The sequence below is a fragment of the Salmo salar genome, chromosome 05, assembly GCF_965601325.2.
Source record: "Salmo salar chromosome 05, fSalSal1, whole genome shotgun sequence".
Taxonomy (NCBI): Eukaryota; Metazoa; Chordata; class Actinopteri; order Salmoniformes; family Salmonidae; genus Salmo; species Salmo salar.
In genome coordinates this window covers 64,344,252-64,359,828 of record NC_138295.1, presented here as the reverse complement: position 1 = coordinate 64,359,828, position 15,577 = coordinate 64,344,252, and the positions used below count along the sequence as shown (strand labels likewise).

The 15,577-nt window shown below is 42.1% G+C and overlaps 1 protein-coding gene across 4 annotated transcripts in view; it reads left to right on the top strand.

Moving 5' to 3' along the window:
* The window catches only part of LOC106605411 (triple functional domain protein), a 134,776-nt gene that overhangs the window by 28,675 nt on the left and 90,524 nt on the right, over positions 1-15,577 (top strand). The window contains exon 1 of one of the 4 annotated variants that reach the window (XM_014201025.3): positions 12,637-12,982. The exons of 1 other annotated variant lie outside the window; for it this stretch is intronic. In XM_014201025.3, coding sequence (XP_014056500.1) covers positions 12,844-12,982 — 139 coding nt within the window. In that variant the 5' untranslated portion in view covers positions 12,637-12,843. Of the gene's footprint in view, positions 1-12,636; positions 12,983-15,577 lie in introns of those variants that run through there. 2 more of the 4 variants (XM_014201019.3, XM_014201020.3) reach the window with 2 other exon arrangements.

Below are 15,577 nucleotides of genomic sequence, written 5' to 3'. Positions count from 1 at the left end.
GAAGATCTCTCATCCATTTATATGCAGATGATACGGTCTTAAACTCAGCTGGCCCCTCCCTGGATTTTGTGTTAAATGCTCTAAAACAAAGCTTTATTATTGTCCAACAAGCTTTCTCTGCCCTTAACCTTGTTCTGAACACCTCCAAAACAAAGGTCATGTGGTTTGGTAAGAAGAATGCCCCTCTCCCCACCGATGTGATTACTACCTCTGAGGGTTTAGAGCTTGAGGTAGCCACCTCATACAAGTACTTGGGAGTATGGCTAGATGGTAGACTGTCCTTCTCTCAACGCATATCAAAGCTGCAGGCTAAAGTTAAATCTAGACTTGCTTTCCTCTATCGTAAGTGCTCCTCTTTCACTCCAGCTGCCAAACTAACCCTGATTGAGATGACCATCCTACCCATGCTAGATCACGGAGACGTAATTTATAGATCGGCAGGAAAGGGTCCACTCGAGCGGCTTGATGTTCTTTACCATTCGGCCATCAGATTTGCCACCAATGCTCCTTATAGGACACATCACTGCACTCTATATTCCTCTGTAAACTGGTAATCTCTGTATACCCGTCATAAGACCCACTGGTTGATGCTTATTTATAAAACTGTCTTAGGCCTCACTCCCCCCTATCTGAGATGCCTACTGCAGCCCTCATCCTCCACATACAACACCCGTTCTGACAGTCACATTCTGTTAAAGGTACTCAAAGCACACACATCCCTGGGTCGCTCTCTTTTCAGTTCGCTGCAGCTAGCGAGTGAAACAAGCTGCAACAAACACTCAAACTGGACTGTTTTATCTCCATCTCTTCATTCAAAGAATCAGCCATGGTCACTCTTACTGACAGCTGTGGCTGCTTCGCATGATGTATTGTTGTCTCTACCTTCTTGCCCTTTGTACTGTTGTCTGTGCCCAATAATGTTTGTACCATGTTTTGTGCTGCTACCATGTTGTGCAGCAGCCATGTTGTGTTGCTTGTGTTGCTACCATGTTGTTGTCGTGTGGTGTTGCTTCCATGCTGTGTTGTCATGTGTTGCTGCCATGTTATGTTATTGTCTTAGGTCTCTCTTTATGTAGTGTTGTGGTGTCTCTCTTGTCGTGATGTGTGTTTTGTCCTATATTTTTATTTTTAATCCCAGGACCCGTCCCCGCAGGAGGCCTTTTGCCTTTTGGTAGGCCATCATTGTAAATACGTTTTTATTCTTAACTGACTTGCCTAGTTAAATAAAGGTTAAATAAAAAAAGATATATAAAAAAAATGAATATGCTACTTGGGGGTGTTTTCGGCTAGGTTCTATGGGCTGGTTTCCTGGACAAGTCAAGTTTCCTTGACTAAAAAGCATGCTCAATGTAGAATCCCCATTGAAATATTTTTTGGGCCCTATGAATACCTTGCTCCTCTACGGTAAGCCTTGGATTGGGTCAGCTCTTCGCTAGTCTCTAAACAGACAGACAGGCAGGTGTGTCCCTTTTCCCTGTCAGTTCCCTCAAGTAGCATTAAGGCCCTAGTAGTGAGGATGTGAGTGTGCCTTTCTGCTGTTGATTGTCTAATCTTTATTATAAAGAAATGACAGTGTGTGGAAGGTTAGGTGTAGGTCTAATGAATAAACCCCCTTTATTCAAGCCATGTGGACAGCCATGGTGGAGGTTTAAGCCAAGTAAGTCAGGAAGAGAAAACACTAGTATAATGAATATGAATTGGAATTGCAGACCTTTACCGTACTACTGAGTATGTTGTAACATTAGTTCACTCGTTATAATAACATTAAGAATCAACGGAAGGTGACCTCTCGTCTAAGCTGTGCCCTATTTTCCTTTCTCCCCCCTGGGGGCAGTGGAGACCGGATGTAGGATTTGGGGCTGGTTCCCTCCCTCCCTGGTGTGCCTGTGCCCTCACTGTGACTGACTGGGCAGTGTGCACTGACACCTGCTGGACTGGGAGGGAGGGACCACGGACTGCAGGAACCAGGCGCTGGGCTGCATCTGAAATGGCACCCTATTCACTATATAGTGCACTACTTTTGACCCGGTTTTAACACGGTTATAAAATGGTAATGTGGACAGTATTCTTTCTGTCTCACATCAACACATTATTCACATGATGTGCATTCTTGAGATCTCTTTTGCCCTGGTTACCCGGATGTTGGTGACAGGCAGCCATATTGAGGAGGACAGTTTGAATTTGTTAGTAAACGCTGGGGAAAGAAGGGGGCACGGTCTGCCCTTACATTGCATTTAGCTTCTTAATTCAATGTTATCATGCTTGGCTGTCTAGCACTGTGACTGAGAAGGAAAGGCTTTTTCCGCCATATGGTACTGTAGTCTTATTTCCATTCAAAGATGGGGTGGAGTCAGAGTACACATTCAGATGTGGTTATGCGCTGTTTTTGAATGGAAACCTAACTCCAAAAGACCTACAATTAGCCAAATAAGAGCAGCAGAACATCCACAATTAGGAACTGCAGCTTCTTTCCCACTGCATGGCCTGTTTTTCAATGTAAAAGATAGTGGAGAGCTCTCAGCTCGACCAAAATAAACAGCTGGCAGATTAATCCTTGGGATAGGATCTGCAGCAGAACCGAGAAAGAAAATCTAATTGGCAATGATCTGAATAGCCGTGCAATCTTTTGCTAATTTTGTGGTGCTTTAAATATGTCCACACTCTCAGTCAAGAGGAGGCTCACTAGTGCATACAGATGGCTAATAGTGGGGCTCTAGCTGGCTGTTTTCCATATTTGTTGTTATGCTGTGGCCATCTGATATTCCACCAGATAGAGGCTGTTGTTGGAAGGCTACTGTTTACAAAAGGAGTGTTTGACTTTCCAGCTCTACAACAACAGTGTTGGGGCATAGTGTGTGACCCTCCATCCAGAGGAAAACATATGAGATGTACTCTGGTGTCCAGTCTGTGTATTCAGAAGACTGGCTGGGTTTTTTTGACAGGGAGAAGTGTAGTGAAAGCCTGTTCAGTGGTAGAGCTGGAGAGGGCAGGAGCTGTCTTTGCACTGCCTGGGGATATCATGAGCTCATAAACACTAACGCTGGTCTATGCACCACTGGATGCGCAACACACACACGCAGGGACCTACAGTACACACACACACAGTAACACAAGATCCCATATCCATCACTATCTCACTGTGCTGACTGGACAAGGATAAACAACAGCACTGATTGTATCTGTGAAAGAAAAAGCCTCTGTAACAAGACTCTTTCTGAATGTACTGGTAAATAACACGATTTGGCAGTAACAGGCGTTATTGTTTTATGCTAGAAGCTGCGTGTTTGTTTCTCTATGTGTGTGTCAGGTTTTTCATTAGGAAAATATGGTGCCGGACATTTTACCGGCAGCATTTTAATTGAACTGCTATACAATGAAAGAACAATGAAAACCAATCGAACATGAGAGAAATAGGCTACTGGTTCCACGGCATAAGTCTTTATAAAATAATTGCCACCACGTTTCTATGGTCGGATCTTACTTTGAAGCAATGTAAGACATGCCTCATAATAGGAAGTAAAACGTTCAGGTTTCAAACATTTAAGTATATGTTTTGAAAATGCACAGGCTACTGCCTCCAGCCCATTGCAAAGTGGTGTGTGATGCGCTGAAGCCTGCCTACCGTTGCCTTAATGCACTTGAATGGCGAATGGGAAGTGTGCTTCAATTACCAGTTGAGAAATAAAAATAATAGCTTTTTTTTTCGTGGCCATCAAAGTTGTTTTTTAACACGCAATCTTATTTAGAATTGTTACGCAATGATTGGGCTTATAAAAGCACATGCTTCACTCCAGCAGCAACTAACGAGCTGTTTAAGAAGCTGTAGCAGCAGCTCTCACGCTGTCTGAAAGATTTCCGCTCATAGGCTTTGTATCTGCATGCTCTGTGTGTGTGTGTGTGTGTGTGTGTGTGTGTGTGTGTGTGTGTGTGTGTGTGTGTGTGTGTGTGTGTGTGTGTGTGTGTGTGTGTGTGTGTGTGTGTGTGTGTGTGTGTGTGTGTGTGTGTGTGTGTGTGTGTGTGTGTTTGTGTGTGATAAACCTAACGAGTAATGAAAATAGACACCCGTAGGCTTGGGCGGTATCCAGATTGTCATACCTTCATACTGACCTTGTGCAAACTGGGATATTCGGTAATATCGGCACTGAACACAAGGGGCGATTTTGAAATCAGAAGGTTAGCAATACTAAAAAGTACATGTAGAATCCAATAGAGAATGCTAACTAGATGCTAACAAGCACATTGTGAACATTTTATAGAGTCTCTGACCTAAAGTATTTGCAGGACAGACATCCCAGCTCATAAAGTTATACAAGTAGCTAAAAAATGCTACTCACAGTTTGCTGCATGCACAAAACAAATATTATTTTTGATTCAGGAGGGGATTCTCTGTGTTACCAAGCAAAACATGATTTTGGAAGAAGCTAACCACTTAGTTAGATGGCTAACTAGATACTTAATTAAAACACCAAATGCACAACTGCAGAACATTTATCAAAATTTTAAACAGTTAAACAGATTTTCAACGCTGATACCGATTACTGGAGGACCAAAAACCTGATACCGATTAAGCGGACGATTTTTTTTAAATATATATATATATATATATATATTTGTAATAATGACAATTACAACAATACTGAATGAACAATGAACACTTTTATTGTAACTTAATATAATACATAAATAAAATAAATTTGGTCTCAAATAATAATGAAACATGTTCAATTTGGTTTAAATAATGCAAAAACACAGCGTTGGAGAAGAAAGTAAAAGTGCAATATGTGCCATGTAAAAAAGCTTACGTTTAAGTTCCTTGCTCAGAACATGAGAACATATGAAAGCTGGTGGTTCCTTTTAACATGAGTCTTCAATATTCCCAGTTAAGAAGTTTTAGGTTGTAATTGTTATAGGAAATATGACGCGTCGATTATTTATCTCTATGCCATTTGTATTTCATATACCTTTGACTATTGGATGTTCTTATAGGCACTTTAGTATTGCCAACCTAATCTCGGGAGTTCATAGGCTTGAAGTCATAAACAGCACTGTGCCTCAAGCATTGCTAAGAGCTGCTGGCAAACGCAGTAAAGTGCTCCTTTTTATGAATGCTTACGAGCCGCCTGCTGCTGCCTACCACCGCTCAGTCAGACTGCTCTATCAAATATCAAATCATAGACTTAATTATAATAAACACAGAAATACGAGCCTTTGGTCATTAATATGGTCAAATTTGGAAACTATAATTTCGAAAACAAAACGTTTATTCTTTCAGTGAAATACGGAACCGTTCTGTATTTTATCTAACGGGTGGCAACCCTAAGTATAAATATTGCTGTTACATTGCACAACCTTCAATGTTATGTCATAATTATGTAAAATTATGGCAAATGAATTACGGTCTTTGTTTGGAAGAAATGGTCTTCACACAGTTCGCAATGAGCCAGGCGACCCAAACTGCTGCATATACCCTGACTCTGCTTGCACTGAACGCAAGAAAGTGACACAATTTCCCTAGTTAATATTGCCTGCTAACATGCATTTCTTTTAACTAAATAAGCAGGTTTAAAAAATATACTTCTGTGTATTGATTTAAAGGAAGGCATTGATGTTTATGGTTAGGTACATTTGTGCAACGATTGTGCTTTTTTCGCGAATGTGCTTTTGTTAAATCATCATCTATTTGGCGATGTTGAAGTAGGCTGTGATTCGATGATAAATTAGCAGGCACTGCTTTGATTATATGCAATGCAGGACAAGCTAGTTAACCTAGTAATATCATCAAACATGTGTAGTTAATTAGTGATTATGTGAAGATTGATTGTTTTTTATAAAATAAGTTTAATGCTAGCTAGCAACTTACCTTGGCTCCTTGCAGCCACATGGTCCTTTTGATGCTGCACTCGAGTAACAGGTGGTCAGCCTGCCACGCAGTCTCCTCGTGGAGTGCAATGTAATCGGCCATAATCGGCGTCAAAAAAGGCTGATTACCGATTGTTATGAAAACTTGAATTCGGCCCTAATTAATCGGCTAATCGGTCGACCTCTACTTCATAATGAAAAATGATGTGACAGGTGAAATGAAGAACGCAATCTTCTTTATCTCCTAACTCATTGCCCAAGTTGACTGCATGTATTTACTTAAATGTAGATACAAATATTCCCATTTATAAAAACAAACATCAATGAAATAGTTTCAACGGTATTGACGGTATTGAAAAACCATCTTGTGGCTATTTCTAAATTATGCAAATGAACCTATAGACCGATAAGCATGACCAGTCAAATGTATATACATCGACTGGTATTTCCATCAGTGAATAGGCTAAAAAGCATTATTTTACAATGGGATTTTTTTTCAATTGGCCAGCGGCAGTTTTATTTATATGGCTTAAAAAAACAATACTGTCCAAAAGCCGGCTATTACCGCCCATTTGTCTGTCTCTCGTGTGTGTGTGTGTGTGTAGACTAGTAGACCATTGAAAGCCCTCCATGGTTGTTCCTGTGGGAGCAAGCTGTGACTCCAAAGCTTGTAAACAGGAACCAGCAGGGTTTTAACAGACTCACAGCCCTGCAGGTGTTTGGATTGAACACACACTCTCCTTCTAGCTAGATGTCTTTCCTCTTCTTCATGGTTGCATCCCAAATGGCACCCTATTACCTTTTACCTATATAGTGTTACCTATATAGTGCACTACTTTTGACCTGGGCCCATGGGCTCTGATCAAAACTAATGCACTACATGGGCCCTGGTCAAAACTAGTGCACTATATAGGGAAAAGGGCACCATTTGGGACATAATTCATGTTGAGCGCTTTATTTCCATTGTTCGGGCAGGAACTAGCATGGATGTTGACCCTGTTTAGACCCATGCACTTTATCTGACATGGATTGTCTAGTCAAATGATTATATTGACAGAAAGAGCCTGACAAAACTGTTATCTGTTAGTTTTGAGAAATCATCATTCCAATGACATTGTAAAACTGTCTTGTTAATTCTAGAATACAGGAATTCAGGTTGTTCCTCTGGTATGCTAGCTAGCTGCTATCCCAGGTCATCTGCTTGGTTTGTAGCTGATAAGAGAGACAGGTTGCATCCCAAATGACGCCCTATTCCCCATAGGGCTCCGGTCAAATGTAGTGCACTATAAAGGGAAAACGCTCCTATTTGGGACGCATCTGGGATCTTTTTCTTGTATGTGTGGTGGTCTGTGAATGGCTTGACAGGCCTTGTTAGGTTGACTCAGGCCTGCTCTTTAGCCTAGTGTTCTACGGAGCCTGACATGAGTTTGCCCAAGGGAGAGTCCTCACCCTGCTGTAAACATTGTCTGGGACAGGGTTACCTTTAGGGGTCTATTACCTGCTGTATGTCTCAATGGTCTGTCATATATCAACTGTCCCTCTGTAGAGGAGCTTTCTCAGTCATTCCCCTCAGGTAGTTGGGTCCAAGTATGATTTCAAATCAAATCAAATCAAATTGTATTTGTCACATGCGCCGAATACAACAGGTGTAGACCTTACAGTGAAATGCTTAGTTACAAACCCTAACCCACAAGGCAGTTTAAAAATAAATTACAATAAAAAATACCTTAAAAAAATATTTGAATAAGAAAAAAAAGTAGCAAATGATTAAAGATGTTTTCTTTCAAATACTTAAGCTGCACTTTATTAAGCTTTTCTGGCTCAATGGAACAAATGAAATAGTCCCAAAAGGGCAAACCACGCCCATCTGGCAGCCCAGGCAGACACTCTAAGAGGTATTTGAAAGAAAACAGATACTATTTGAACCCAGCTGGTCTGGTAATAAGGTGGGTGAGAGGTAACTGGCCCCGTGTCATATAATTAAATGAAGACATGAATATGGACGATGTGTCTGTGGGTGTTTCATAGTGATGAGCAGTGGAGTGCTGGGACCGGTCTTTGATCCTGAATTTGAATTGACATTGGTTGCTTCCCAAATGGCACCCTATTCCCTACATAGTGCACTACTGTTGACCAGGGCTCTGGGAATAGGGTGCCATTTGAGACCCAGTACTAGTCTCTGATGGGAGTATTGGCAGCAGCTTTGTTACATTGATACTAAAAGCCTGGCTCACATCCTCTCACATGACCTTTTAATTTCACTATGTTTAGCTGGTGTCAGTATTTTGCAGATGCAGACTGCCGTTTTTATTGTGAGGTTTGGAAGGTTTCTCTGTTAGGCAGATAGTATTTTAGCCAAGTATCTTTACTGCTGTCAATGTTGTAATCCTCCTCAGTCACGACATTGGGATTTCTCCTGGTCTGTGTCCACATCAAGGATACATCCCAAACGGCACCCTATTCCTTATATAGTGCAATACCCCATAGGGCTCTGGTCAAAACTAGTGCACTATATATGGAAAAGGGGACCATTTGGGACGTGCCCATGTTGAGCAGTTTATTTCCATTGCTCGGGCAGGAACTAGCATGGAAGTTGACCCTGTTTAGACCCTTGCACTTTATCTGACATGGATTGTCTAGTCAAAGGATCCTTTTGACAGAAAGAGACCAATAAAACTATTTGGGGTACTATTTGAACCCAGCTGGTCTCAAGTTTCAAGTTTCAAGTTTTAATATCACATGCACAAGTACAGTGAAATGCCTTTCTTGCAAACTCAAAACCCAACAATGCAATAATCAATAACAATGTATTACTTGAAAAAAACACAATAAGAAATATGAAATACACAATAAAGTAAGTAATTAAGCATACTATATACAGGAAATATATTTTGAAAGTCAGTTCCAGTACCATATTTACAGGGTCTGGTAATAAGGTGGGTGAGAGGTAACTGGCCCCGTGTCATATAATTAAATGAAGACATGAATATGGAAGACGTGACAGTGGGTGTTTCATAGTGATGAGCAGTGGAGTGCTGGGACCAGTCTTTGATCCTGAATTAGAATAGACCTTGACTGCATCCCAATGGCACCCTATTCCCTACATAGCCCAAAGGACCCTTTTCAAAAGTATTGCACTATATAAGGAATAGGGTTCCATTTGGGATGCATCCCTGATGTGGACACAGACCAGGAGAAATCCCAATGTCGTGACTGAGGAGGATTACAACATTGACAGCAGTAAAGATACTTGGCTAAAATACTATCTGCCTAACAGAGAAACCTTCCAGTCCTTTATAAAAACACCAGTCTGCATCTGCAAAAACCTGGTTAAATAAAGGTGAAATAAATCAAATTTAACAATTTTAAAAACATAGTGAAATTAAAAGGTAATGTGAGAGGATGTGAGCCAGGCTTTTAGTATCTCTGTAACAAAGCTGCTGCCAATACTCCCATCAGAGACTAGTACTGTGTCCCAAATGGCACCCTATTCTCTATATAGTGCACAGCTTTGACCACAACCCTGGTCAAACTAGCAACCTCCATGTTTAAATGAGCTCATCTGTGCTGTCTTCTTGGCTGAGTAATGTTACCTCCTTAAACTCCCACCTACCACCCCTCCTATCATCACCAATGATTGGAGGGTGCTAGAGATCGTAGCCTACATGATTGGATAACAATCATGCAGCCAGCAGTTTAACCCAGGTCAGATGAAGCCTTTCACTCCTGAGACGGCAACAAGGGCTAGCACCGCTCCGATTGGCTGACTGAACCCCAAGGGGTGTGTGTGTGTGTGTGTGTGTGTGTGTGTAGGGATTTTTCTGCCATTGTAATCCTTGGGTGGGCAGCCTGAGTGTTAAATTGGGCAACAAATCCAAACAATGTAAGAAATGTAATAAAAAGTTTAGATGGAAAAACTTAAATGACTAAAACCAGATATAAAGTATGTAGAAAATATAATAGAATGAATTTAGCATTTTTGATTTTGTTATTATGTTTGAGCATAAGAACACGGCATTAGCCATTGTAAAGTGCTTAGAATTGCAGGAAATACCCTTTAATTAAAACTGCAACAATTTTCACTCAGCTCCATTGAAAAATGCATAGAATTGCAGCAAATTTGCTTTAAAACTGCAACAAATTCCCTCAGCTCCATGGAGAAATGTTTGAATTGCAGCAAATTGCCTTAAAAATTCTAAAATGTCTCTACACTTCCAAGATGGGGTGTGTTGGAAATTCAGCTGTGCCCATTGCCACGCCCCTGCCACACCCACACCTATGCCCCTTTTTTCATCCAGAAAAACAACCTGTGTGTGTTGTTAACATTCTACTCATGTAACAGAGGAGCAGCAGACAGACAGGCAGTCAGTAGCTCACTAAGACCAGTCAGTCCACAACAACTGTGTATGCATTCATCTATCTGCCCTGACAGCCAGTGTTTTATTACACAATGGCTGATGTGGGTTGGGTTCTGGGAATCCCAAGGGTTTTTTTGTGGTTCAATACAGACATCATTGAACCCTGGGCCCTGGTCAAAAGTAGGCACTATTTAGCAGTGTACGGACATCTGTGTCCAGTGGGAAATTACTCCTCTTACTTCAATTTCAAATTCAATTTAAGGGGCTTTATTGGCATGGGAAACATATGTTTACTTTGCCAAAGCAAGTGAAATAGATAATAAACAAAAGTGAAATAAGCAATACAAATTTACAAAAGTTCTAAAAGAATAAAGGCATTTCAAATGTCATATTATGTTTATATACGGTGTTGTAATGATGTGCAAATAGTTAAAGTACAAAAGGGAAAATAAATAACTTTTACTTCTCCTTCTCCTCCTTTTCCTCCCTCTCCCTCCTCCTCTCTTACCGCTCCCTCCTCCTCCTCCCCCCCCCCGCTCCTCCTCCTCCTTAAGTTCACCTCAGGGAACACCACACAAAACTTTATTGGTTCATCTCAATGGCTGGTGCCTCAAAAGACAATAGGATGGCTCACACCAAAAACATGTAGTGCAGCATAAAAAGAAAACGGAGCAGATCAGATGCTCGGCTCCCGAGTGGCACAGCGGTCTAAGGCACTGCATCTCAGTGCTAGAGGCGTCACTACAGACACCCTGGTTCAAATCCAGGCTGTATCACAACCGGCCGTGATTGGGAGTCCCATAGGGCGGCGCATAATTGGCTCAGCGTCGTTCGGGTTTGGCCGGTGTAGGCTGTAAATAAGAATTTGTTCTTAACTGACTTGCCTGGTTAAATAAAGGTGAAATAAAAAATAAAAAGATGCATACACTGCCCTGCATAAGGGACTGCAGATGAATGTAGCTCATTAGCTAACTGGCACTGTGCAATGCTGTACCAACAATCAACTCTGCCAGGTCTTCCTGCTGGAGACCGCTGTAGAAGTTAGCTGTCAATGGCCCTACTTGTAGAATGTGGTGAAGAATTTAGGCTGGGTCCATAGCGCGCGCATGTGTACAGTTGTGACGTCTACCATCTTTCCTCCCATCTGTCTCTGGCCTGACAACTGCTCATTCCCTCAGAGCAGCTGAGCCACCAGGGCCACAACGCAAACTTCTACACACACTAACAAGGCTAACTACACGCTGCGCTAAGTTTAGGATGTGACATTACCGGGGTATACAGGTAATATTGCTTACTGCATAACCATTTTTAAAAACATGCGTTTTCTCCTTTTGTATCTACTACATGGTGCACATTGACTCTTAGAAATAAGCTGTTGAAATAGTCTGTTGTTGTGTATTTGTTAGTGTAATACATCAGGAAAGCACCAACGGCTGACCGTTAAAAAGGCACATTCTCTATTGACCACTGGAGCCAGGGGACCATGTCTCTCACAGAGTCATTGCATTTGCCTGGAAACCGTCCACAAAGAAATCTCCTTTCTCTCCCCTGTGCTTGGTTGTCGAGTGTTATTTAACTCCGATTGGTTTGTTGAGTTGCTTTTGTTACCGCCTCACAATCGAAGCTACATTTCATAGAATGTCCTAATGAATCGGCTTCTCAGAGCTCACTGAGTTCTGCACTTGTTCTATTGTCTGACCTCCATCGTTTGGCCTCAGCTGCTGTGCTGTGCTGCCCAGTTTGCAGCACTGTTACTCTGTGAAGGCCTTATACACTCTCTCTATCGGCTTGTGTTCTTTCTCTCCCTTTCTCTTCACTCTCTCCCTCTCTCTTCCCTCTCCCTCTCTCTCATTTCCTCTCTTTCTCTCTCCCCCTCTCTCTCTCTCCTGGCTCTGTATTCGGCTCTCTGTTGTGGGGGGGAGGGGGGCAGTGAGAGGAGCTGGGCATGATCTGGTTTGATTCACCTCAGTGGAATAGGGCAGCCAGACTAAATCCCACTGTGGTATAATAGAGGATATAATTAAACAACGGAGGCTGTTTACACCCTGGTCACCTGACTAACTCAGGATGGCAGGAGTGTCTCTGTGGATACTGTAGAGGTGTGTTGGCATGTGGGGGTGGGGGTTGGTGAAATGGATCGGTGGGTTAAAGGTGGGGGGGTTAAGAACGGGAGGGGACAGCTGCTGCTGCCATGTCTTTGCAGCTGTGGGCACCGACCTCACCACCACACCCGTCTTCCCACAACCCATCTTTGTCATGCCACCTCACACCCCACCACTACTGCCAGTATTTGCTGCCTACCCCCTCTTCCTCTTTCTCTCTCTCTCTCCCTCTTTCTGTCCCCTCTATCTCTCTCTCTCTCACTCTCTCTGACAGACAGCTGACTCCCCCTGACCCCCCCTCTTCCAGAGGACTGTTATGCCTCCCCAGTTATTTATTCCTGATGGCTTAGTGAGATACGTGCCTGACCACAGACCGACCGACCACCCTGGACAGGCCTCAGAGACGAGCCTTGTTGTTCCTAAGTGGAGTTTCCAGGCAGCCAGCTACTAGACTGGGAGCCAACTTAACTTGACTGGTTTTAGTCATCTCCAGTTGGTAGAGAGATCTCAGATCTGATCTGGTCATGGCAGGACTCACAGTTCTCTTTCGCTTCCTCTACATGGGCTTTCTGAGGGACAGGGGGAGACAGCAGGGGAGACCGCAGGGGAGACCGCAGGGGAGACTGGCGCTAACGGACCAAAGTCAAACTTCTAAAGAGAATGGTATGTCAAACCTAATACTCTTCGCTTTCATCTGCATTGCTTGCTCTTTGGGGTTGTAGGCTGGGCTTCTGTATAAGCACTTTGTGTCAACTCTTGATGCAAGAACGGTTTTCTAAATAAATGTGATGGAATTTGATTCACCTATGTTATATGCTGTCTGTGTTAGCGCCACGTTACGTCATTCAGGTGGTCTGTCTTTATGTGGTATTGGCTGTAAGTAAAGACCTTTTACAGATAATTTGCCTTTGTGAGCTAAGGCTAAATAAACCACCAAGTTACTTCTGCTTTCTCCCCTATTAAGAGAAACAAACAGCAATTCCCCCTCGACTTTCCTTTGAAAAGCTTTAAACCTAGCTACACGGTAATGTGCCTGCTGGACAGCCTCTCTCTGATTGACTAGATATACTGGCTATAATAGGGGTATCAATGAGTTCTTGGTTCTGGTCATATCTTTGAAAAGCCAGTCAGGTAAAAAGCTTATGTCTTAATTAAAAGGTCAGTATTGTATTTTGAGGCTTGACTATGCAAATAAGCCAATAGGCGGAGGGGTAGCCTACATTGTCTAATTCTTTATATGGCAATCATAATTACTTTGCATAGTACATCATACAACACAATACAATGCAATGTCAATATACAGTCACCTATTTGGCCCATGGTGTTACAGATCAAGTGAAAAATCATAAATGAATGTCAAGCCCTTCATAATGTAAAAACGTTTTTAAAAGTCTCATGTAATGTAGGCCTGCATTGAACACCACATATAGGTTACTGTAGGCTATATAATAGAAATCAAAAGCTATTTTCATGTGACAATGTTATGGGATTTGCTCCATTGGTTTTGTTGGTAGGCCTACATTATGCTCAAATAGCCACAATAGCCTATTGACTACTGTCTAAAACTGTAAAGGCACAGCCTCAGTGTTCACTACAAATGCGCGCTGGAAGTTACACAAAATTGTCACAACGTTCAACTTCCCGCTCACAATACCAAAACTTTGCTCAGTGTCCCAAAAGAATTGAGGGAATATTGGTTGTAAGTAGTGCTGGGCTATATGGCCAAAATATCATACGATTATATTTTTCACATTTTTTACAGTATTGACTGTATTTTATGTTTTTTATTAATAATAAAAGTTCTAAATATGATTTATGAATAGTTCATGACCCTAGGGTGGAAACATAAATTATAAGTGATTTCAATGGGTCTTTCTCCATTCTGAATGTTTTGTACTGTTCAATCCAACTTCAAACAATTTCTGCATTTCCAGCACTTTTGTTATAATTTCCATACTGTGCCCCACAGAGCTGCATAATATGGGAAAACATCTTGGCCTAGTTAAATGATGAACTGTTGGAATCATGGAAATAGAATGATGAATCTAATTCTATAGTTGGAATATAGTGGGCTGCACCTTGAACACATTCTTTGACATGACAACGCAGGAATAAGCCAGGGAGGAATTATCAACAGGGTAGGAACAAAGTGACGTAACATGCACTGGAGTTGCATATAACATTTAACAAAACAAACATTGAAATATCGTAATAGAAGGAAAAGTAAAACCCAAACCGGTTCCTGTATCAATACCGGTATTTAGTAAAATAAGGTATACCGCCCAGCCCTAGTTGTAAGTGGGATATAAATGCCTGCATTTTGCTGGGTAGTGGACAGGGGTCCAGGAATTAGAGAGGGGATTAAAAACAATCATCAATAAAGCCTATTCCACCGCAAATCCATGTACGACAACTGTTTGGTCCGGCTTAACTTTTTTCCATGGAGTCGAGAGTGAGGCAGAACTGCTTAATTCAAAGCAACGCTCCTCGTCAGTAAATCTTATTTGGGGGGCAACGGGGACAAGAAAGAAAAGCTCCAATTGGTCAAAAGACCTGGCATTGCCTTCGAGGTAAAGCTTGGTTCCCAGGAGGCCGAGAGGCAGGTTGTCCGATTTTCTTCCTGACATACAGGGCCTGCCTACCCAGACCAACAGGCATGGTCGGCTGCCCACCTATGATTTCTCTACGACCTAGGATTTCACTAGCTCCTTTGTTAGACAGAGAAAGGTCAAATCAGGAGTTCACGTGGTACCTGTCATGATGGCGGTGTTGGATAACCACAGCTGGCAGTATGCACAGGCAGGGAGTACCCTCATCCAACTGTCAGGTAACATTACAGTGTCTCAGATACTAGTATTCACCCTGTTGTTGCTCTCTGTGTCTGTCTTGGTGCATGATTAGGGAAGATAGTTGATTCTCCTGTTTTGGTAAATACAATGTAATTTGTGTGAATGGTTTGTGTTTGTCTATTTCTGTACATTACTGTATTGCTAAGGTACATTAGTCTCTAGTTGTGTGGTTTGCTGTTCAGATTCCCTCTGCAGCATTAGGTGCTATCAGCTTTCAGAGAAGAGTGGAAGAGGGTAGAGTGTCCTTGACTTATGAAGCTCTGTGGCTCCAGCCACATAATCTACCAGAGCCCCTATGCTGTAGTTTCCTTATGTATTAGCTATAGGCTAGAGGTCGACCGATTATGATTTTTCAACGCCGATACCGATACCAATTATTTGGGGACCAAAACCCGGTACCGATTAATCG